The sequence below is a fragment of the Ambystoma mexicanum genome, chromosome 2p, assembly GCF_040938575.1.
Source record: "Ambystoma mexicanum isolate Mex_15411 chromosome 2p, UKY_AmexF1_1, whole genome shotgun sequence".
Taxonomy (NCBI): domain Eukaryota; kingdom Metazoa; phylum Chordata; class Amphibia; order Caudata; family Ambystomatidae; genus Ambystoma; species Ambystoma mexicanum.
Genome location: NC_090923.1, coordinates 817,530,536 through 817,555,616, shown reverse-complemented (window position 1 = coordinate 817,555,616; position 25,081 = coordinate 817,530,536). Strand labels below are relative to the sequence as shown.

At 46.0% G+C, this 25,081-nt stretch overlaps 1 protein-coding gene across 1 annotated transcript in view; it reads right to left on the bottom strand.

Moving 5' to 3' along the window:
- Positions 1-25,081, bottom strand: part of LOC138566826 (SH3KBP1-binding protein 1-like) — a 557,645-nt gene that overhangs the window by 339,931 nt on the left and 192,633 nt on the right. The window contains exons 7-8 of the mRNA XM_069644508.1: positions 2,233-2,409; positions 939-1,029 (exon numbers count right to left, since the gene is read on the bottom strand). Coding sequence (XP_069500609.1) covers positions 939-1,029; positions 2,233-2,409 — 268 coding nt within the window. The remainder of the gene's footprint in view (positions 1-938; positions 1,030-2,232; positions 2,410-25,081) is intronic.

Below are 25,081 nucleotides of genomic sequence, written 5' to 3'. Positions count from 1 at the left end.
GTGCGTTAAAATGGCCACACGTTGTGCAGCCATGAAATAGGATTACAGTATCACCAGCCAGAATTAAGCTATTATCTGTGGGCCAGGTCACTCACCCTGCGCTACTAAAGGGAACCTTAGATGTACCCCCCACACTGGAAGTCATAAGGTCTCTTGCAAGGTGGTACAAAATATTTAAGACTTCAATTCCCAGTGAAACTAAACCTATATGTACTTCCATGGCAAAAAGGACGAGAACATCACACAAAAAGAGCAAAATGCATAGGGGGCTATGGAAACCGTCAAAAAGACTTGCTATCCAACAGTCTACATTGCAACTAAGCCCTGATCGAGTATGTGGGGCACAGTATCGGAAAAAACAGTGATTTCTCTATAAAAATCTGAGACGTTTAAAGCATTTTCATGTATTAAATAAATGTCATCGTTAAACTATTACAAATGAAAGAAAATGTTTTGTAGTGAAAACCATTTAAAATAGGGCTTTTTTTTACTCCAGATCCATTGCAAACTTCAAATCAGGATAAAGCTGTGGGCACATGCTTAATTTCCTCTATGAGGTTGCGCTTGTGAATTATTCATTTGTATTGCATTTTTTTCATACCAATAGCAATAATAGGAGGTGTCAGCCTAGCCAAAAAGATATACAGGAAAAGCAGAGATAAACATAGTAAAAAAAGATTTTAAAAAATGCATTAGTGCAACTATTGCTAAATAAGTACAGCTTCAAAGCGCGAATATAAAAAAAAAAATACACCCACCAGAAAATGTATCCTTTCCTTCTCTCCACCGGTCATATAGAAGAATCTGTGATGTTAGATTAGGGCAGACAAATGCTGGTGCTTTACTAGAGGACAAATATGCTACTGGCATACACCCACATACTCGAGGACAGAAGTGTAAAAGGACGCATAAAGGGCAGCATTGGGCTGCCGTATTACCTGTAACAGACAATAAACTGGGCATAAGCAACCGCAATCCAATTATGGTGACCACAGATAATCCGCACCATGCCTGGATCACTGCTCATTCCTGGAAGAGAAAGAAAAGCTACACATCAGCTAAATTTTACTTGAGTCCTCCTTCCCTGTTAATTATTACATTTCTGCTTTTTGGCTATGTACCCCAGGTTTGCCTCTTATCTGGATGACTGCCCATTCCTCTTCCAACCCATTTTCATTCTGCTCATTGCACTGAAACCTTTTGTTCATAACTCATCCCTTCACCTTGGTTTGTCTTGAGAAATGCTCTTCTATTTTGCTCCTTGTGCATTCCTCTCCTTTGATAGGTTTGATGTATCCTATTAGTCACAAAACTTGTTTGAGCACCTTGGGACACATCAAAGCTCCTGCATTCAGCCATCTGCTTTTACTTAGTACAATGTAATACTTTCTCCTCTTCTTTTTATTTGGATCTGTAAATTGACTTTTTCTGCCAATGCATCTTATCTGCTGCCTTGACCTCAAATCCGTTCACCCCACTTCAGTTTAAAGCAAGTTGAAAACATGCAAAACTACCACCAAAACTAAACAATCATCCACTGACCATACAGGCAGCATACTTTAGCAAAGACATTTTACATTAGCATACTTTCTCACATAATGGGCATACTAAAATAGATCTGGTTACAATAGTATAAAGACCTAACTTGAAAGGTTTTGGTGGAGAGTTTTGAAAAGTCAGATACAAAAAAATCAATTTACTGACATTTCGAACTAATTTTTATTGTTACATACTCTGAACCTTCATAAATCAATAAAATATTTCTGAAGTGTATTTCGAGTGTCTTGTTCTGTAATAAAAACACTTAAATAATCGGGGCACTGCAGGGAATTGAGCCCTGCACTCTCCCACCAATCCCCCATAGGACTGACAATTCACAGAATAATTGTGATAATTATTCTGGTAATAATTATATGGTAAAATGTGATAATTGTTTGTTCTTGAGGAGAAAATGTGTCCAATTCAGGTTTCGGCCAAATGAGTTTGCCCGGACAACTATCCAGCAAATTAGATTACAAAAACAAGCCAAAGACAGATCAACAAGCAAAAGGGCATTCTGGGATCACTGCTGAGGCAGATATGGGTGCAGAGACCAGAGATTTAACCCATGAAAGGTACATTATTTGCAGGAATCGAAGAGTTTGGTGTAGATGCAGGTACCACAAATATTATTACAGAAAATGTCCCATAAACACAAAACACTACCATTATACCAGTTACACACAGGCATACCGGAGATGCTCCCACCAGTCCGTTCTTCCAGCAGACGCCCCAGTATACCAGCGTTCCCCAGGTTTGGCGGCATAGTGTTACTTCTCCGTACTGGTGCTCTTTCTGAAGGAGTGAGCCGTCCCGAAGCAATCTGAGGCCCTGCCAGGCTGTGCCGGTTTCTCCTTTTGGCAGGAAACACTGCAACATAACAAACCAATAATGTTTACAGGGGGATGGGTACAGTTGGGAAATAAGTATATTTATTTGGTGCACACATTCCGATATGCATCTACCACAGGCATGTTTGTAGGAAGTCAGTTTGCGTGAGCAGGGCTCGAATTGAAGATTTTATGAGCAGGAGCTAAAACCAGCTCCTGGGTGTCAGGCATCACCCAATAGGCAGGAGCTACCACTGGACAAACAGGAGCGAATATGCAACACACTACGGGTCTAATTTCCACATGAGATGCACAATAACCTTTTGCCCATTATGTAGGAGCTATTATGTTTAAATGTGTACTAGATAAGTACCAATTCTTCTTTATTAACATTCTCAAATACTCAAAGTTAATGTCACATTTGCATGTTTGCAAGGCACCAGTTGGCCTAGGCAGCCAAACTGAGCTCCTGGTAGCTGTTGGTTTCAAGTTAATCAGGCTCATCTAGGCCATAGCTCCCAGCCATTTCAAACCCGGGTGAGGGGTACAAGTAGCTTTATTTCCTTACTTTGGAGGACTGTGCGCTTAGACTGGGCTCCAGTTTTACAAGCAGGACTAACGCCACCACTAAGGGATCCACTGAGGATGTTCAATGCAGTTATTTTAGCAAGGGCAACCTATGCAGAACAGTTTAGTTGGACAGCAAAGTACTGAATGTGAACTATATACCTTGCTTGTCTTATAAACCATTTGTATTAGAAGCAGTCAGCTAAAAATAAATAATAAAAAACATGTCAAAACGTCCGCATTTGAGTGAAATCAGAGTAAGGCTTTTATACATAATCGAAACATTAAAAAAATAAATGTGTGGGTGTTGCTGATCAAGAAGGGTCAGCTGACTTAATAGGAACATATATATGCATGCAGTACCAAAATAAAGGATTTCTAGTATGTTGCATAATTATTTTCTATCAAACAGGGGTTTTGGATGGAAAGAAGGATAGAATGGGATAAAAGAAGATATCCTCCTGTCCTAATCAATGTCTATAATAAGAGGATGGCTTCTTGAAGACATGGTCACTTCCTGATCAGTGAGATCCCAATGATATCCCCTTTGTTTATAGATCGTCAGTGCATCTGTTCCCAAGGGAAGTTACAGCAGATTATAAAATGTTAGTGTAGATTGTAGATCAAATGGTCCACAGAGTGTGCCTGGTCATAAGGGCGTAAAATAATACATACATCGCAAATAAAATAATTGAATCAAAATCTCATTACATATGTGGGTAAAAGGTCCCTAAATCCATCAGCAAATTACCAGGTTACTCACCGTAGTGACCCCCTTACTCCTAGTCCATAGTCCCCTTTCTTCCATACTTATGGGACATCTCTCCGTCCTGTGGGACGGGACTGGAGCACTTTTGTAAAAAGTATCCACATTTAAAAAAAAAAATGTGTCCCTCTTTCCTGCGCGGGGCCCGGCACGCGGCCGTAAACCCGCCCACTTTGGCTCCGCCCCGCGCATCGCCCATCAGTCCTTTTCTATCGCAGGGTCCAAGACCCATTAGCAATAACAGAGGAACCTTATTAGAGGGGACAGCAGGTGGGCGTATGGAGGTAAGGGGACTATGGACTAGGAGTAAGGTGGTCACTACGGTGAGTAACCTGGTAATATTCCTACGTCCCGTCCCCTTTCCTCCATACTTATGGGAGATTCCCAAGCACTCCTTACAGGAACTATGGGTAGATGGAAATACCCCTTACTGAACCAGGTACTTCAGCACAGCCTGGCCGAACTGAGCGTCAGCCCTAGAGCTCATATCGAGGCAGTAATGCTTACAGAAAGCAGATGGGGCGGCCCAAGCAGCCGCTCTAGCGATGGACTCCCAGGGAACATACTTCTGAAAAGCAACCGCAGCTGCCTTGCCTCGCACCTGATGTGCATGGATACCCTTAGGAGGTTTCAGCTTTTGGACGGTGAAATATTCCGTGATACAGACAGCAATCCATCTTGAAATGGATGCCTTAGACGCCGGCCTGCCCTGGGGTTTACCGACGGTCACAAACAGTTGTGAAGAGCTCCGAAGCTTGGCAGTCCTGTCCAGGTAGAACTTAAGAGCTCTTCGGACATCCAGGCAGTGTAGAACCCTTTCCGCCTCCGAGGCAAGGTTCGGAAAAAAGACCGGAAGGGAAATCGACTGATTCAGATGGAATTCGGTCACTACCTTTGGTAGGAAAGCTGGGTTCGTCCGAAGGACTACCTTGTCCTTGTGAAAGACCAAGAAAGGATGCTCCACCGACAATGCCTGGAGCTCACTCACTCTCCTCGCTGACGTAACGGCGACCAGAAAGGACACGTACTTGAGGTCAACCGTAGCCATTGGCTCAAAAGGCTTATGGCACAGCGCCGTCAGGACTACATTTAGGTCCCAAGGCGGGTGCAGACTACGAACCGGAGGGTAGAGGCGTGTCAAACCAGCAAAATGTCTCTTCACCACCGGGTTAGTTAACGAATAAGAACACCGGTCTGTAGAGAGATAGGCGGAAATCGCTGCGAGATAAGTCCTGCAGGACAAGATATGAACCCCTGACTCTGCTAGGGTGGAGACAAAGGACAGCACCATGTCAATCGTCACCACCCTCGGGTCCAATTCTTTCTCCAAACACCAATGACAGAACCTGAGCCATTTACTTTTGTATTGGGATCTGGTCGAAGGTTTCCTGGCTGCCTGGATAATGCGCATGTTATCCGCAGACAAACCCAAAGGCTCTAGAGCCGTGAACTCAGGCACCATGCCGTCAAGTTGAGCGATTGTGGGGAGGGGTGCCACATCTGCTGTTCCCCTTGGTGAAGAAGATCGGGAGTTACTGGTAACCTGATCGGCGGACACACCGACAGGTGTTGAAGTTCTGAAAACCAAAACCTGGCCGGCTACCACGGAGCTATCAGTAGAAGAGAACAGTTGACAGAACTCAACTTCCAAATTGCTCGATGAACCAGAGGAAGAGGCAGGAAGGCGTAAGCTCTCATGTTGTGCCATGGGATCTCAAGTGCGTCCCCAAGAGAGGAGGCTCCCAGCCCACCTCTGGAGGCATACTGAGGAAACTTCTTGTTTACCGCCGTGGTGAAGAGGTCCACCTCTGGTGTGCCCCAACGCGAGAAAATCCATGAGAGGATCTCTGCCTTCAACTCCCACTCGTAGCTGACCACTGTCCGCCAGCTGAGGGCACCCGCGGTGACATTCAGCCGGCCCGGGATGTGCACTGCAAGCAGCCAAACCCCATGAAGCACGGCCCACTCCCAAATCTGAATGGACAGATCCACGCGAGGGGGAGACTTCGTTCCCCCTTGCTTGTTTATGTAGTACATCGACACCACATTGTCCGTTCTTATGCGGACCACCTTGTTGACAATGAGCGGTCTGAACGCCTTGAGCGCCAGAAAAATCGCCAGAAGCTCCAATTGATTTATGTGCAGGAGCTTGTCCTGAGGTGACCAGAGGTCCGAGACCTGAAGAAGATCTAACGTCGCACCCCACCCGAAAAGGGAGGAGTCTGTCGTGATCGTCACCATGGGAGCTGGGTCCTGGAACCCCACGCCCACTGACAGGTTGCTGAGAGATGACCACCAGTCCAGGTCCACTCATGGAATCCGGAATCATTATCCGTTTGGAATCCGGGTCCACCGCCTGACGCCAGGAACTCCGAAGAGCCATCTGGGTCCGTCTCATTTTGAGACGAGCAAGAGGAAGAGCCAGTACACACGAGGCCATGAGGTTCAGAAGCCTCTGGAACCACCAGGCCGACATGCTCTCCGACTGCGTAAACATCTGACACGTGGCCAACAGATCCGCCATTCTGTCCCCGGTCAGATACACACGGCAGTCTATCTTCATGGAGGATTTCCGCCAGTTCACCGACAGCCCAAGATGGAACAGGAGCTGAAGGAGAGACTGGAGGTTGCCCGCTGCTGCCAACGGGCAAGGGCTGCGTAGGAGCCAGTCGTCCAAATAGGGATATACATGGATACCCTGGAGACGAAGATGGGCCGCGATCACCGACATCATCTTCGTGAAGACACGCAGTGCCGAACTGAGGCCAAAAGGAAGCACCCGAAACTGGAAGTGCTCCTCTCCCAAAGAGAAACGGAGGTATCTCCTGTGTGGGTTCCAAATCAGGATATGCATGTACGCATCCTGAAGATCCACCACGCTGAGCCAATTGCCCGCCTGCAACGAGGAGCGAATCTGGCCAGGCGTGATCATCTTGAATTTCTCTTGGGGTAAGGAAAGATTGAACTGGGAAAGGTCTAGGATGGTGCACCGGCCAGCCTGGTTGGGTTTGGGTACCGTAAACAGCCGGGAGTAGAAGCCCTCCCCTCGCTCCCCAAGGGGAACGGGTTCCACAGCTCTGAGGTGCAGAAGTTTCTGAACCTCGGCCTTGAGGGAGGGTGAGCCCGACAGCTGAAAAGGAGGGTTGAGGGGTGGGGTAGGGGGTAAAGGTAAGCGGAAGCCCACTTGAGCGACTGACAAGACCCATCTGTCTTCTGTGGTGGTCTGCCACGCCTCCCAATGAGACGCAATGCCTCCTCCCACCGGGGTCTCGTGCGAGCGTGGAAAACCCTCATTTGGCAGGTTTATCGGTGGCAGTGCCACCTGAACCTGATGAGGAGTCTGAGGAGCGGGAGAAATACTGCGTACGCTGTGGTCTACGGCGGTTATTCCCCGCAGGAGTATCCACTCTGCGATTTTTGCGGTCGAGGAAGCCCCTAAAACCAGAGGAAGGTCGACCTTGCGAAAACGGCCTTTGAGTCTTGAAGGGAGGTTTAACCAGAACAGACAATTTGGCCGTCTGAGTGCTGTCTTTGGTTTTGGTGAGCTCTACATCGGTAGAAGAGTGAAAAAGCTCCTTACCATCAAATGCAAGGTCCAGAACCTTGTCTTGCACCTCCTTCGAGAACTTCGTGGCATGCAGCCATGCTTGCCGTGAGGTATCAACCCCTAGCATCAGACCCCGAGCCGAAGTGTCTACGTGATGGGCCGCAGCCTCCAGGAGATCCTGGGCCAAGACCCTGGCATCAGAAAGGCCTCCTCTGAAATCCTCCAGCTTCTCGACCGGAATGTGCTCCTCAAACTCCGACAAACCTCTCCACATCCGCATGTTAGCTCCTGCCAAAATCAATTCTGCATTGGCCTGCCTGAGCTGCAAGGCCGAATTGGCAAAGAGTTTCCTCCCTAGGGAGTCCAGGAGCTTGTCCTCCTTTCCCAAGACCTGAGTCGCCGTCACAGAGGAGGAAGCTGCAGGTCTGGATTGCAACGTGGCCGCAGCCACCACTGTGGAGGAGGGAGGCGGACAAGACGACAAGGCCACTTCTTCCGAGGAATGTAGCCTGTACCTCGCGTCAATCTTTTTATTTACAAAAAGTCCCGAGTGTGGCTTTTCCCAAACTCTTCGGACCTCGGCCAGAACGTCCTTCTGCAAGAACAGGCCGGTACACTCCAAAGGAGACAAGGTGAACGCCCCAGAAAGCACGCCCTCCTGCGGGGCAGGTGCCTCGGGCACCGGAACATCTAAGAAGCTCATCATGTCCAGTACCCGGTCATGGAACGCTCTGGTAGTGCGGGGCAGGTCCTCATTGTCCTGATCGCCTTGAGGGTCATCTGACAGGTCCGGCTCCTGCTGAGCTGAGTCAGACACTGCCTTGTCCACTGGGGACAATGGTGGCACAGGCGGAAGCGCAGGGGGGAGGCACCACGGGCAAGGGAGGAGCCGGCGGAACCACTGACGGAACGGCTGGAGCCGGAGGCGCGGGTGGACATATCTCCTTGAAAAGCCCCTTGAAATATTCCCTCATGGGGTCGGCGCGCATAAGCGCTTGAAATTTACAGAAAAAGGCCTCCTCAGGAGATTGTTTCGGAACCTGAGGAGGCCTCTAATGAGGTGGACAAATCCAGGGACGCAACGGGGAAGGGTGCCACACAGGCCCCTCCGCCGACGTATCCACATAAATCAAGGGAGCTGCCCCCGCGGGCATTGAAACATTGTGCGGAAGAGGCATCCGGGCGTTCCAATAATAAACCAGCCGGTAAGGATGCGCACAAGGGACCTTAGGTTCACCCGAAGGACCGAACCCTACACCAGGGGCCGATGGCCACTGTAGTCGTGGCGGGAACGGGCGCCATTTTGTCCTCATCTGAGGGGAACTGCGGCACGTATGGAAGTCGTCCCCGTCGATGGATCAGGGGTCTTAATTTTAGCCTTAACGTAAGGAACCTCGGCAGAGCCGGTACTATGAGGCCTGAAATGTTTCTGCGACATGCCAACCGCCAACTGAGCCTTCGAAGGAAGAGCCTCGGCACTGCCGGTAAAAGGAAACTTTCTTCTTTGCCTCCTCAACAGATCTGGTGTCACCACAAGAGCGGGAACGGTGCGCTGTCACCGACAGGGCCTTGCCCGGCCCCTCAGAACTGTTGGTAGCCTTAGCCTCTGTACGAGGCAATTGGACCTAGGCCCGGTAGAAGCCTCATCGGCACAGGCCTCGAACATGCGTTAGGTAACCTCAAGCCCAGCCAAGACCTCGGGGCGTACCCCGGTTTTGTTTTTGAGGGAAGCCGAAAGAGCGGCCTCAGAGCAAGCTCCGGTACCCCACGACAGGCACCTCAGGGCGAACCCCGGTAACAGAGCAATCAACGCCCCTCCCGGCTCGAGAGGAACCCGGGAAAGCATCCCCCGGCCGTGGTGCTCTGAAAATCAAAGAACTTACCGGGGCGTTTTTTCTTCTCGTCGATGAACGCCTGAAAATGCGAAGGAGGAGTCCGTCCGAACACCACCTCCCACCGCTCCAACCGACGTTGAAGAGCCCGGACCGAAAGGGAGTCACAGTAAAAACAGCAGTCCCAACGGTGTTCCGGACCCAAACACTCTAAACAAAGAAGATGGGGATCCGCCCTCGCGAAGCGACGGTGACACGATGAACAGTCTGGAAAATCTAGTTTAAAAGACAGACAGACTAGTAAACGAACGCTAGCGAGAGCCAGAGGGACAAACGGGAAGAAAATCTTCCGAGGATGCAAGTTCGTTCGGCCCCGATCGTGCAGAGAACGGGACTGATGGGCGATGCGCGGGGCGGAGCCAAGGTGGGCGGGGTTACGGCCGCGTGCCGGGCCCCGCGCAGGAAAGAGAGGAGGGACACTTTTTTTAAAAAAAAAATGTGGATGCTTTTTACAGAAGTGCTCCGGTCCCGTCCCACAGGACGGAGAGATGTCCCATAAGTATGGAGGAAAGGGGACGGGACATAGGAGTATAAAGGAGTCACAGTTTTGCTGTGCCTGTTCAACCTCCTCACCAATAAGTCTTCCAGACAAATTAAGTTACTAAACAATTACATTGGCAAAGTGTTTGTCAATTGGATTGTTCAAGTACACAGTATGCATTCTCCACACAAGTTATTTGTAGCCACCTAAAGCTCATTGCAGCATTCTATTGGGACCACCGTCACATGCATCGGTTTCCAGAGGGGTTTCCAACCTTTGGCTTCACAGATGTTATTAACTACAACGCCCATCAGCACTAGCCTGTATAATCAAAGATGAGGGATCATGTGAATCTTAGTCCAAAACATCGAGATCCACAGGTTGCACATTATTAAGATTAGGTTTTAGGATTAAAATAAGCTATGAAGATCTATTTCATTTATTTGTAATCTTGAAAAACCTTTAAAAATGGTAATTATGTTTCTCACAGCAAAATAAAAGGTGCAGAGCAGCCTTTGTTACGCTTCCTGGATCTGCAGTCTGACACTAGCTAATATAAGCATATTAGCACTCCACAAACACTAGAACAGGATCAGTGTTGATAGGAGGAATTTTCAAAGGTTTTGGAAGGCCAACCTATCGCAATCAGCAAGGGTTTTAATGCTTGGGTCTTACCAAATTCCCAGGGTAGTGTGAGCTGAGCAGTAAGGCTTAAACTTAAGAGGTCAGGAGTTTGGAGTAGGGGTGCAATTAACTACACACAAAGATGATTATGTATTAGATTTCCACTCAATAGTATGAAAATATACTATTGAGAGAAAAAACAGGCACTTAAACAACAGTAATACACCAATAAAAGACCTCCAGATATTAACATGACAAACAGGTAACCCCCGCCCAAGCCTTGAGATACACAGCACTTCACTGTTTCAGGTAATATTCCATTCCAGTCACCCTTAAGAAGAATAGATCCTAAAACTACAGAGAAATAAAGGGAGAAAATGGTTAAACAATACCAAAACCATATATATTTTTAGGTAGTACCACAATGCTTACTAAGTCCTTCTCTTAGCCAAGTAGTCACTAGTAAGTTCACAGGTAAGTGTTTAGGGAGTGGACTTTATGCAATACCTCGGCAGCAAGAGAGGGGCAACAAAAATGGCATGTACATTTTGTCCACGTGCACCGATTCTCAATGTACCTGCCCTTAGTAAGAGATTCCTGCACTATTGGTCCAGGTGCAAGTGTCCAGGGCTCAGGGATGCAGAAGCTGGTTTGTGTCCGGGTAGGCCGTGGTTTAAATCTCCAATGCAAATGCAGTTCCAGCAGACATGCAGCATCACAGACGAGACAACTTGGAAAAGCAGCTCTGCAACACCCACAATGAGTATCGACCCAGAGACCACAGCAGGTGAAGTGGAGCAGTGAAGAAATCCCCATCCAGGGGTCACCCGGATCAGCTCAATGCAGTGGTAGAAAACAGGTTCCAGGTAGGCCTCTGTTCAGGATGGAGAGCAGCTAATGAAGACCAAGATGTTCCTGGGCTTCAAGCTGAAAAACTGCAGAGTCCCAACTCAGAACAGTGTCTGCTGCAGCAGCGGTGCCTGTTTGGTGAATTGTCAGTCCACAGGAGGGTCGTGGAACACTTCCAAAGTCCACCAATGGCAGGACAACAATGGAGGGGGATGGACTAGTTGATCCCACCATGCACTGAATATAGGCCTGTGCTTGCCAGGGTGGCAGCAGCGATCATATCTACCTCTGGCGCGGTGGCAAGGCCATTTGACTCCTCTGCAAGTCAGCCGCCAGGTCCACCAAGTCACCATGTTCTCTGTAAAACTCCTTGAAAGTATCTCCCTTCCCTGGCATCAAAGGGTTCCAGCCTGTAAGAGACATGATCCCCTTCCTGAATGTAAATGTCCTGTTACTGGAACATATATGCCCTTCTGGGGAGCAGGAGGACCTCTTTCACAACTCTAGCATCTGTTGGTGCCAATGGACAGGGACAAGAACTGAGGGGACTGACGTCCAGAGATGATACGGTGTGCCCTTTGCCACAACATTGTCGCATCTCATTGCAGATGCAGAGTCCCTGCCGGCTCTTCCAAGCACAGTGGGATCTGTCGGCTTGACCGAAGCAGTAGACAACGGTGCCGAAGGCACAGTGGCCGCTGGCGTCGGAAACAGAGCCGCCATCCTGAACGCTTGCCATTCTTCAGGGTTAGAGGATTGGGTTGGAAAAAGTACCAGTGGGGCCTCTTCCTCTCAGCCACTCTTGGAGTGCTGTGAAGAACGACCAGAGGATCTCAACCTCGTGCAGTGTTTCTTCTTTTTGTCATTTTGGACAGGTAACCATTCCTTGGTGCCGCGGTCCTTGCCCGGCAACCTCAAACAGGTCGGCTTACCACCTTTATCCTTGTGAAGGAAGGTGAAAAGGTTTGATTCATGCTTGCCAAGAGTCTTTGGGTACATCGATTAGCACGACATGCTGTCCCGAACGTCTTGGCTTTCACCAAGATAGCAAAGGCATATGAGGTACGAAGCCAAAACTGACACCCGACGCCCGCAATCCACACAGGGTTTACTTCGGGGGATGTAGGAGCCAAAAGTCCCTGCAATTAAATATGAGTGATTGCGAGGACAGTTGCATGATTTGTGTAGAAATCTCTGATACACTTGTAAATAGTTTAGGTTGTCATTAGGAATGTAAATTGTTAGCCTTAAAAAAGTCCTTCGGGAGAAACTAGTGGCCACTTAGTCGGCATCAATGCATAAAAAATGCTTTCATATAATTTTCTATGCTAATTCTGAGCTATTGGTTAGTAATCACACACTTACTAACCAACTCACGTAAAAAATTGAATGTAATTAGTTACATGTGTGCAAAGATTCTGTGCTCATTATATACTATGATTGAAACATGACGGATTGGACCGATTGCATTTAATTTGATAATAAAACAGATTATCGGAGCGTTTTCAATAAGGGTGGTTGCGTGTTTCTTTTTCACTATCAATCCTACAAATATCTTCCCAAGTACATCCAACATTAATAACAGTCAGTAATTACTTGGCTCTAATCGCGACAGATTTTAAAAACTGGTATTAATATAGCCTGTTTCGTATTAATATAGCCTGTTTCCAGGAGTCGGCAGTCTGACTTTCATGGCTACTTTCCTGTATAATATGTCTAATATGGTAGCACAGAATTCAACATCCTTTTTCAACACCACATTAGCTAGACCACCTGGTCCCGGGGCTTTAGATTTTTTTCAACGTTCTAATCGCTACCTCAATAGTTTCTTGGCCAAAATCGAGTTTTATTTGCCCATCAGCTCTCAATGTCTGCATTGGGTCCTCACACTTTGATCCGCCCTGCCCCAAGGTAGCTTTAATGTAAACATACTAAGCCTTCCCACTAGTGGGGTTGAGAACCAACTCTGCTTTATTATTAAAACTCATAAATGTCCACAGTCGGCTTGTGTTTCCGCTACTGAGCACTTCCACTAGTGTCTGCCAATGTACGTTTTTACCAGATTGCCTCAGCCTCCTAAGCCAACTAACGTACTCATTCTTTACTTCCCTTACCACCTTTCACTTTATTGAAGGGTCATAATTGGTCCCCCTGATATGTCTAATCTTTTTGCTCATTCAGAATTTTTTGAGTCTCGGATCTCTTTATAAAACTGTTGCAAATGTGACCTCCCTTGTTTCAGGAAGTAAGTCCCTCCTTGCAATGCCCATAGTAAACGATTTTAAACCAGTTCACGATTTCATTAAGCGTCATTGCACTTACCAATCCCAGGATCGGTATTCCCCTTTGACATCAATAACTCACTAATTCTCTCTAAATGAGTCACTGTCCAACTAATCGTATTGCCACCACTATTGACATCCACATCCCCAATCACAGGGAACCATGGGGGGGGGGGGGTTATTTGGAGTCGCCGCACATTTCTCAAGTGCGAGGCAGAGCCTCCATATTGCATGATCACTATTGTCATTTATAATCATAACCAACCCAATCATAAAGACAGACAAATCCCTATTACAAAAAAACGCAGTCAAGCATGGTCATGCATTTCCCTTCGTGCCAGGTAAAACGGCCTGGGATATCGGCCGTTGTCCTCCCATTTAACATCATCATCATCTCACATTCATTCATAAAAAACGTTGATACTTTTGGTTTGCATCATTGAGCTGGCAGCTTTTACTTGTTTGACTTCATTCATCAACTCTTCATCCATACAATATGCGTTTAAGTCCCCTCCTACCAATACCATGTTAGAGCCACTAGAAGTTTGCCAATCAAGTAGTACTTCCATCAACACCTGAATATTTTCTGTGTCATGGCTACCCAAGGGGGGGGGGGTCAATGACATTTATTACCAACAATCTCTTTTCATCAGGGTCATTAGATTAACTTATTTTGACTGCTAAAACCGTATCCTCAGCAAAAGAAGCTGCCACCTGTGTGGCTTTCAGGGAATTGTGAACTCCAATCAACAACCCGTCATAAGAGCGCTCCTTGGTGCTGGCTCCATCTAGGTGGTAATCAGCCACTAACCTGGTTACCTGTAACAGGAAGATGTTTGCCTCCCCAAGTAATGTTAATTACCTCTCCCCCTCACTGCAATAATGGCCATGACCCACTCATATTCCACGAAATTAGGCTTCAGCGGCAGACAACCAGCAAACCAGTTCCAATCGCAATCCTGTTTTCCTTCCAGACACTCACCAGTGTCCAGTCTCCCCGGTTTGCCAGTTGTAATTTTAAGATCTAATAGGTCCTACACCCGTGGCTTTTCCTCCCATTATTCAATATATCAACACCCACATCTAAATGATATCCCATTCTTAGGAAAGTTGGCAATGACTTCTGATTAGACGAGTCATGTCACACATGTAACAATAGAGATTTGTTACACTCCCACTGAAACCTAAGGGTTCCACATATTCAAAGTCACCAGAGAACAAGAACCTAAGTGAGGGAATCATGTGAATCAGATGCAACAAGTATCAACAATTTATTAATTCATCTACCCCTTCCTACCAACAGGCTGATGGTTAAAAACCTCCTGGGGTCCTTCGACCAATGTTCATTCACTTTGGATATAAAATTATGCTCAACCAATAAGTCAGGCCATGGCACAGTGTGGGCCGCCGCACTCTGTTCAGAGAAACGAGCATTAGGAGCCTGCGTCACTCCTCTGGATGTAACCTTGATGTTCTCAATGGGCGATGTAGAACAGCTTTGTTTTACACCATGCTGTGAGCCGTTTGTAAGCTAATCGCCACTACTTTCATCTATGGTTTGAGGACCTAATGATTCTTCCTGTTCTTCGAGAGGATTCGGATTACTTTCACCATCTTTAGGATTCTTAAGTATCCAACCCTTTAAAGTGCCCTCTCTTTTATTGAGGCGTTTGATGCGCTGGTTGGGTTTCTTCTGTGCTCTATTGGTGTTCTGTTCTAATGAAATAGTATTCTCTTTTTCAATAATTCCCACCATAGCATTGTTAGTTTTGACTGTGCCCTTTCTCAGTTTGAGGATGTTCTGTCTTTTTAATCACCTGCACTCTTTCCTAGAGACGTAACATCCCATGTTGTCCACATCATCATTAGGGGACTTTGGATCGTGGTTGTTATGTTTGTCACCTGATGCAATCATGATTACATCATGGTCTAAAGGGCATCTCAACTGCTTGCGAGTGCGGGCGGTCTGCGTGTTCCACCAAAAGTCCATCCCCGATAGCCATGCCCAAGGCATTTTCAATGCATTACTCTGATGGCCTGTGCATGCATAATTCCTTGTGAATCTTACTGCAAAATTTCAGGAGTATTTTAACTGCAAAGTAGCAATCAACGAGGAGGTCAGGACAGAACTGGCAAAAGCCCATCACCGCCAATGCAGTCTCCGTCTGCAAAATCTTTGGCGTCTCAGTTGGGCTGGGATTTAAGGGTGGTCTCATATCTTCCCTATTTCCAGCCACCAATTCCTCTGCTAGTTGTAGACCATCTATAGCTTCGGCTTGCAAGGAGTAACAGAGATTTAATAAAGAATTATTGTCCACAATAGTGGACTTGGTACTGTGCAAGTCACCTGTATTTTCTTCCTCACCACCTTGGCCGACAGGTTTCGCCTTATTATCGAATCTGGAAAAGTGTGTCATTTTCCAAGTCGTTGCAGCTTTTTGCTGCTCAAGGTTAGTGCGCTCGCCATCCTCTTATCAGGCAAGTGTGCACCGCCCCCCAGGTCTCGATCCTGTGGATCAGCTCCCTTAGAGCACAGTCCATAATTACTGCCTTTGATTTTTGCTTTTCCCGGCATGCTCGTACTAGTAACACAGTATGTTAAAAAAAGAGCAAGACTCCCCACCGGCAAGATGTTTTCTCTTGTAATCCGCGTCCACAGCTGTGCTGACAGCTACACACTTGAAAACGCACTTACAAACGCCCACGCTACGCGCTGCATTATGTACGCTCCTCCTCGCCAGGCAGTTAAGTCCAGGTTAGCCCAAAACAATGAACCACCAACTTTCCAGCCCCATTGCATAGGAAGTGTGAGGGATCAATAGTAAGACTCGAACACAGTAACAGGTTTCAATTGAAAGAAGCCTTTTAATATCAAAACAAAAATCTCCAACTCTATGAGGGGTTTGCCTGCCTCAACAAAACTAATGAACGTCTGTGTCAGGATGTCAGAATCAAAAGAGTTCTCCGTCCTGTGTCCAAAAATCCCAAGCTGACCCTCGCACACTAAATCAATATAAAATGCAAAAAAGGGGGTGGGGTTGCAGATGGAGAGGGTTTGGGGGGGGGTGGGGGAGACGGCCGGGGTCTTATTTATTACCCGGTTTTCTCTGCTTTCCATGATTTCTGAGGGGATCTCTACCCTGGTTCCCCAATCCCTGGTTTACTCTCCTGCCAGGGGCTTTTACTTTGTTACCTGGGTGCGGATCCCAGACTCACCGAGTGCCTGGTTTACTCTGCCAGGGCTTTGTGCCTTTTTACTTGGGTGAGGGTCCCAGACTTGTTGAATTCCTGGTTTACTCTTCTGCCAGGGCTTTTTAAGTCCTTTCAATATACGGGTGCAAATACCAGGTGTGTTTTCATCACTTGCATTTGCTTGCTTCTGTATCCAATTACATTTCCATCCGCCAACCCTTCATCAGTTATGCTTAATCTCCCAATTCCCTTGTGCGGACCTTTGCTCATTGCCAACATCAAGCCTGAAGCACCCCGTTATGAAAATCTCCTTCTCTGGGCTTACCATTTGTCTTTGGCATCTTCGGCATACCTCACGTCTCTCTATTTCCTCTATAGTTCGTTGGCTGATTGAAGTGCGTCTCGCCAGCCTCTTCGTTCCCGCTTGCCTTCTCCTTTGCTCAGCAGTTCCTGCTGCTCCTGTTGGCAGCACGGCGAACACTCTTAGGCCAGACCTCTGTGGATGCTGTCTTTTCCGGTCTCCTCGCTGCGGTCTGCAGCTTTTGTTCCTCCAGTGTGCCAAGCAGCGTTGGGAGGCTAGAGTCTCTCGTTCTGCTCAGGTGCTCCATTATTTGATGTGTTGGCATGCCACGCCTGGCGATCTTCATTACTCTTCCTCGTCTCAGGTGGGGTCCATAAGTCTCAGTACTTGCTGTCTTAGTTTTAAAGGGAGAGGAATTTTTGTAATGTGCCAGCACTTATTGGCTTAGTTTTATTAAATAGAGGGGAACGTCCATAAGTCCCCATCACTTGGTGACTCAGTATTACAGAAGGGGGGGGGGCATACTTCCCAGTACTGGTTAACATCCTCCAACAACTAGAATGTAGTGCTGGTCTCCTGCTTCTAGTGATATTAACTCCTCTATTCCCCCTTTCTTGTCTTGGTGGTAAAGGAGATATTCATATAAGATTAGTGATTAGTAACTAACAGATTCGTTCTCTACACCACAATATGCTATACAAGAATTGAGAAGAGACAATTATAATTCAGGAATTCAGGTAAAGAATAATTCTTGTCTAACGCTCTTACCCTGCCTCCTTGGAGTTTGTCCTCCTGCAGAAACCACCACCAGGGTTTGTGTCAAGTAGCTTCTGCCTTTCCCTGATGACATAAGAGATGCTTCCCTCAAGGGAATCAGTGACGACATTGCTAGATTTGTCACATAAGCCGAATTCCATTCCAATGCACAGCAAACACAGAATCCTTACTGCATACTGCTGCACAGTTGTAAACGCAAACGACTATGTATTGACATTAAATTCCTGTACCAATTTGTGTCAGGCCTACGTTACACATATTCTAGAAGGGGCGTAAAGATGTGCAATCAACACAACTAGACCAAAACAACTAATTGTTTGCACAATTTTCTCTCTCTTTTGAAACTAAGGGTACATTAAGATTATAAAAGATCTTATTTTCTTTTTAGGACAGCCGATTCTTTCATAAACATTTAAAATTAAAGGAATAGTGCCCTCAAAAATATTATTTTCCCGAGCGTTCGGGCATGTGTTTTTAAGCATACGTTGATCGATCATACAAACATTTCCTATGCACCATACCGTAGTTTTTCTCACTTTTACACATGCGAAAACAGGCAGCCGGGCGCAGCCATCTTGTGCTAATCTTATCCATTGCCGCATCATTCTAAGGTGAACCGCCCTAGCGCCACTAAATCATATCCCCCGCCCCTGAGGCGGACATCACTAGACGCATATGGCCGATTTCACAACGCCAATGCACGTCTCGTGCTAACGTTCTCTGTGCTCCAGCTAATGACGTGTCTCCATGGAAATGGCAGGACGCCTCTTTCCTCAATAAGTATAAACAGACCGCTTCTCAACACACAACATCAGATTTTCTTTTTTAATCGTTTCACCGTCTTTTTTTGTGTATCCTGTGGATCGATTCTGCTCTGTTCAGCTATTTTCGTTGCTCGTAGCCCGTGCGAACAGATACTAACTAGTACTGTCATTACTATCTATTTTAATTTTGACGCATAATGGCATCAATGCAGCCCTACCAGTACGAGCCGGTGTAATCCGAGGCGGAATTACTCGAAAGAGAAAGATGCGGAAATGATGAGGCGTCGGACAGCTGGGAGGACGAATCACCTATCAAGAGCCTGAGCCTAGTCGCATGGACGATGTCTCCACCTGGTGTACCTGCAATCGGTGCGAGGTAATGCCAACCAAGGGGGAGAACAGCTGCTGCCGAGAAAACTCTGGATGCTTGTCCAACATATCAGAAGACGAGACACGGCCGCAATGCGTTACCAAGCTGCATGACTTCAGGGCAGCCTGCCTCACAAGGTCCTTGTTGAGGATTATGATGGCGCTTATGCACGAACTTCGTGCAACAGTTCGCCCTCGCAATCCAAGTAACAAGTAAGTCTACTCCAGATATGATGTCACTTAGGCCACGAACATTTCATGTTTTTCTCCTATATTCTCTTAACTTTGATCTATCACTGCCAAATAAATGTAGTCTGGTAATTCAACACATCTCTCGCGATTTGGGGAAATCATAGTGGTCATGTTATGTGTCTTTCACGTACAACCGAGAAACAATATTTCTCTGTGTCCCAAATGTAATGGAATGCATGGTTATTCACTTTTGTAATGTGTCTACACTTTAAAGCCCAAGTCGACTGATCCGTGAATGAACATTTGTACTGGCAACAATACCATAGGATACAAGATTGCATTTGCAACTAAAATTTGATACACTTATCTTGTTAATTTAAATACAGTTTGTATCTTTCTCTTCCACAGGTGCTACAGGCTGGTGGCCTATCATTAGCTTACATGGTGGCTTCATGGGAGGCTTGGACACCACGTTCAACGAGTAATACCCGCCTGTGTCGTTGGTGCCATTAGATACACAATCCCCAGTGACAGCGGTCAATACAGGGGATTTTCCCACACTGTGCTGCAACCCGCATTATATAATGTGTAGAAAATTTGTGCCATCAACATCAGCAACAAAATAAAATACAACAGAACTTTTATGAATGGCTGTTTCAATTTTTCAGTGAATCAAGGACACGCTCACTTGTCCTGGCAGGGCTGACTGGGTGGGAACGGCCAAAGTGCCAAACACCATGTACACTTCAATGGTATCTTCCGCGCAGGGGCCATTGGTCACATGGCCTCCCCAGACCCATTATCTCCAGGTAGGCTCCCCTGAAGCAGACTGTGCCCCTGCAATCCACATAAGTGTGTCTCTCCCTTCAGCACTGTTCCGGGCCTTGTTGGCACACCTCATGCCCATCCATCCCCCCTCCATTATCAACGGCAGATCGCACCTGTGGATGTTTAGACTAGCTGGCGATGGTGTGACAGCCCCGGATTTTCAGCAAAGTACTGAACTTAGCAATTTCAGGACATGGAAACTAATAAAATTGTGAGTTCGGTGGTCGGGCAGGTGTCGGAATGTAAATCCTCAGTGGCCATGGAGAAACATGGTTTTATAAAAACCCTGGAAGCTCTCCAATCGAGGGAAATGCAAATAGACCTCATAGCCACCGACAGACATGTTTCAACATGTCACTTGTACACGCGCTCGTACAACAAGAAACACTTGTGTACGAGCGCGATAGAAATAAAATATCAATATCAACAGCCAAGGCCATGCGAGAGCAGTTTCCAAACATTTGCCATCATTTTTATGTATGGCACGTTGCCAAATCAGTCAATACAAAAATCACAGCTGCTGGTAAAAAGAAAGGTTCTGAAAATATTTTACAGTCCCAGTCTTTGAGCAACCGTCTTTGGTAGAGCTCCAAAACTTGTGGTGGGTATGTAGAAAAATTCACGCATTGACAGAGAACCAACATTTTCACCAATGTGCACATGGACAGTTATCGGAGGAGCAGAACGCTCCTAGTGGTTGGTTCAATCTTCACCTCCACACAAAGCTCTTGAGAAGATCGTGTTTGATAAAAGTATCAAGAGACCTGAAGGGACTCGCAAAATTCTGTCACACAGGAGATTTGGAGGTGTTCCACAATATGTGCCTAAAGTACAGGCCCAAGAGATTGCATTTCGGCATAGACGGGATGCAATATCAGACTTTACTAGCGGTATTAGCGCACAACGAGAACGTAGGGAGAGAACAAATCGAGGAATGCGGGAAACTTTGGGATGCTTCGTTACACAATGGCCTTTACGAAAAGAAGCAAAAAATGGGTGGTCAAGCCAATATGCCAGGAAATGGAATTCGATTTTGTTAAAGATCTCACTTTGACTATGTTGGACATACATATTCCTAGGATCGCTCATGATTTTGTTTCTACGACACACATTGCAAACGTGCCATGTCCACCGAAAGCAGACTTCGTGGAACAGTTCACTTCCCGGTAAAAATGATTTAGCACTATTTTTTTGTTCAACAATGTTTATATAGTGTCCAAATAAAGCGTCCAAATTGTCTTTTGAAATGTATCCTCTTTGTTAAGAAGTACATTTTGGAGGATGCCATATACAGTATAATGCTGTGCTTTCACACTTCCTGCTTTCGTCGAGCTCTTGAGGCTCCTTCACCGATCAGGGGAGGGTCAGATGGATACCAGCATGAAAGCAACTTTGGGGTTCTACAATTGCCTTACCATGCACGTGTCTAAATAGCTGAATAAATACGCGTCCCACAAAGGAATGAGACCTAGGCTACATAAGAAACTTGCCACGCAAGAACTACAGACTGTAAGCAAAATACGCATCAAAGGGGGTTGTTGATGAGAAATAGGCGCACTCTGACCTATATTTTTATGGGGCCATGTGTTAGTGGTCGTTGCCATCAGATGCCTTATCAGAGGGACCGATCTAGGATTTGTGGCCCTCAAAGTCTTACGATTTCAATCGCAGTGGGGATAGGTGTCAGTATTACCAAAATATATGACCACTCCCGATTAGGTATATGGGAGGTGAAGGTTCAGGGGTAGGGGTAGGGTCTGGGGCAGTGGTCGAAGTGTACGAAAAGAAGTAGTGCAACTATGTTCCCTACTGGCCTGCAACACTCCCCACGGACACCATTGCGTGCCCCCTCACATGCACAATAAAACCCCCAAAACACATGGGCCTGCTCTTTAAGGAAACGTCCTGTGCAGTGCACTGAAAGTCCAAGTTTCAACTTCTTCCTAGACTTTTATTTTAATACGAAACCGTTCCGGAACGGTTTCTTTTTAAAATAAAAGTATAGGAACGGTAAAACAATTAAAAGTAAAGGAGCACCGCTCCCGCCCACTTCGACCACTGGTCTGGGGACCAGATGCATTCAAAGGGAACAGGGGTGATGGGTTCAGGGGACCGCAGCCTGGCAGGAGGGGGTTGGAGATGGCATGAGTCAGTGAGCAGAGACGGATTGTGCACTAGGGTTGGAGCAGGGCCTGCTCTGACATTTTCGTACAAGCACATTTTGTCAGTGCTCGAGAATCGCTACTTGCAAAAATGATTAGCAGATTTGCTTTGAGAACAGGAGAGAGGCTGAGCCGACAGGTGTTCGGTGCTTGCTGTGCGAGGCGCTGGGAGAGTGAGCAGCTCACTAGAGGGACACTAAAAATAAGGCATTTGGAAGTAAACTAACTGTTTTCATTAAGAAAAGTAAAATCACTAGAAATTTCGCGCGGCATTGGTGGATTCTGGCAAACAATTTGTTTGTATTTCAAAAATATTTCAGATACCACTGTTGTGTGGAAGGCTATTCGGTCACATTGTAATTGAAGGTCACAGCGTTTGAATTTTGCTTGTGAGCTGTGCATACCCACGCATCCTACACAGTATAAGGTTCGATTGTTTTTCGGCCCTGGAAGAAAGGGAGGATTCCGAATGGAATGAATGAAGGTAGGTGTGTAATACTGTGAAATATGATAAGGTTCATCATTCCAAAACTAGACAAAGGAACATTTAATTTCATTTTATGAAAATGTGTTGATCTGAACGGAGTTGAGAGAATGGAAATGCTGAATAGTATGTACGTTTTACTATAGACGATTTTATAGACGAACGAGTAAAGGTTTCATTATCTGACTGTTATTGCTGGCTTACATTGTAATGGGTTCTTGTTTGTGGCATATTGCAACGACACGCAAAAACAACCTCTATGTGTACTTGTCTTTGTCCTGGGCAAATGGGCAGTCCAGCAACAAAATGCACGTATTCCACATATGGGTTCCCCCAGGTTCCACCAACCCTTAATTCTACACTAATATTCTGTTAAAATGCCGTCTATGTGTTCTTCGAATTCTTCCGTCAACTTACGCATCCCATTGCGAGCTAAACATACCCCATAGCACTAACCTATCTAACACATTGTATACTCCAAATGTCCAATGTTTTCTCTGTGTTTCCATGAATACACGTTGTTCATTAGTTTTCACACAGTGCAGAATTAATGGGTAAATTGATACATTTGAATAAAGAACATTCACTGAGACATTTCTTTTATATTTTCTACACAGCTACATCCTGCCTTTCTGCGAATGTCAACGATTCCACGTACCAATTCATGGCTTCTTTAGCCGGCAGCTGCAGATAAATTAAATGGCTCGATCAAAATGACGCTGTTTTGGGACGATTGCCCCTGGCCGATAAGCCCCTTCGCAGTACCAGCGATAAGGAGCAACCTGACATCTTTCACGTTGGCGTAGCTCCCAGCTGATGCCGAAGCCTTGCAATTTACAGATGCGTCCAATGCGCTTCTTACACCCAAAAGGAACACTGACTCACGATTATGTGTGGATCGAGAACAAAGAAAGAAATTACCAATGTGGTTGAATATGGCAATCGCCGGATGTTCTCGAGTGTTTATTGTGAAATAAAAGCACATTTTAAATTGCAGATTATTGCGGTTTCCTTTAAAAATAATGTTTTGTATTCAAAATTGAGACACACTGTGTTGTGAGAGGATATATTGATATTCCGGGTTCTGCGTCAATTGGCGTCAACACGTAGGTGATGACTGGGCGCGTCTGGCTACGCTGCCCAGTAAAGCCATGGAGATAGGTCGAGAATATTGCTAGGAATGGTGAAGTCAGCCTCAAGGGCGGGGGGGATATGATTTAGTGCCGCCAGGGCAGTTCACTTTAGGGCGATGCAGCAACGGATAAGATTAGCACAAGATGGCCTCACCCGGCTGCCTGATTTCATGTGTGTAAAAGTGAGGAAAACTACAGTAAAGTGCATAGGAAAAGTTTGTACAATCGATCAACGTATGCTTAAAAACACATGCTTGAATGCTCGGGACAATAATATTTTTGAGCACACTATTCCATTAATAGTTAATTATTTTGCTCCTAGATTTACTTAATTGGCACTTTTGTGTAACTAGTGCGTTCAGTCCAGGCTTAGAATTTGTTTTACACTTCTATCTGGAACATTTAAACAAACATTTCCAGCTATTCTTCATTAAGAGCCGCTCCATCTTTTAACTCCAGCAGAGATTAACCTGAAAAATAAAAAAGTCTTCCCACAGGATAGGTTGTGGACGATTTTTCTTGACACTGGTTTCTCATTTCCTTCAAAGGTACTCCTAGCTTAGCTGCACACTGATTGTGGGATTCTGAACTCTTTCTCTGTCGAAGCGACCAAGGGGGAGGGCAATTTTACCCAAAAATGTAGACTTGCTTGGGTAGTTTTTCCACTTTGCAGAGGTTAGAACGGCTGGGATGCATACTTCTTGTTTCCCAGCACCTACAATACCACAAATGGGGTATAAATTCCTCCTGTGCAGCCACGCTTGCCTTACTTTGGTGGTAACCAGCAGGTCTTTCTCGCCAACCGAGCCAACACATTGCCAATTTATAATGTTTTGCTAGACCACATTTAAATACCACAGGAGATTGCCTACCACAAGTACAGACCTATGGAATGGAGCCCTATTCTTGGTTATAGGCCTATGTTTAACAGTCCATATCTGGGCATCCAGACTGTATCCTGCTCAGCCTATCGGAAGCAATACATTTCTCCCATTCTTTCCCATGAGAGACTGACATCCGTTTGACGAGATTCAGATCCAAAAGTCATGCCCAGAAATTGAGCCTGCATATGTATCGGTAGTATGTTCAGGACTTTGGATACTTGCAGTGACCCCAACTTGTGGGGTCACAATCCAAGAACACAAACATAACCTTGCTGGACTTGAAGTTAAAGTACTAATTTTATAGAATGTTTGTGTGGACTTTCCCTTATTAAATGTAAAATGTGTCCTACTGTATTAAAAATCACCCCATTCCTCCTAAGAGTTGGATTTGACTGCTAAACCACTAAGTGAGCCAAGGAGAGATTGCTGGAAACCCAGTTGCCTTGATGTTGTCGGTCCCTCTCATTGATCTACACAGGATGAAAGAAACTATTTTAACAGTAGAGTAGCATGATGCCATCTAGCACACCTATGTTTAAACAAGGATTTTGACATTGTAATATGTGTGGAAGTGAACAGTTGTTTTAAGCGGGTGGTGTTTTTGTGCTTCTTTTTCTG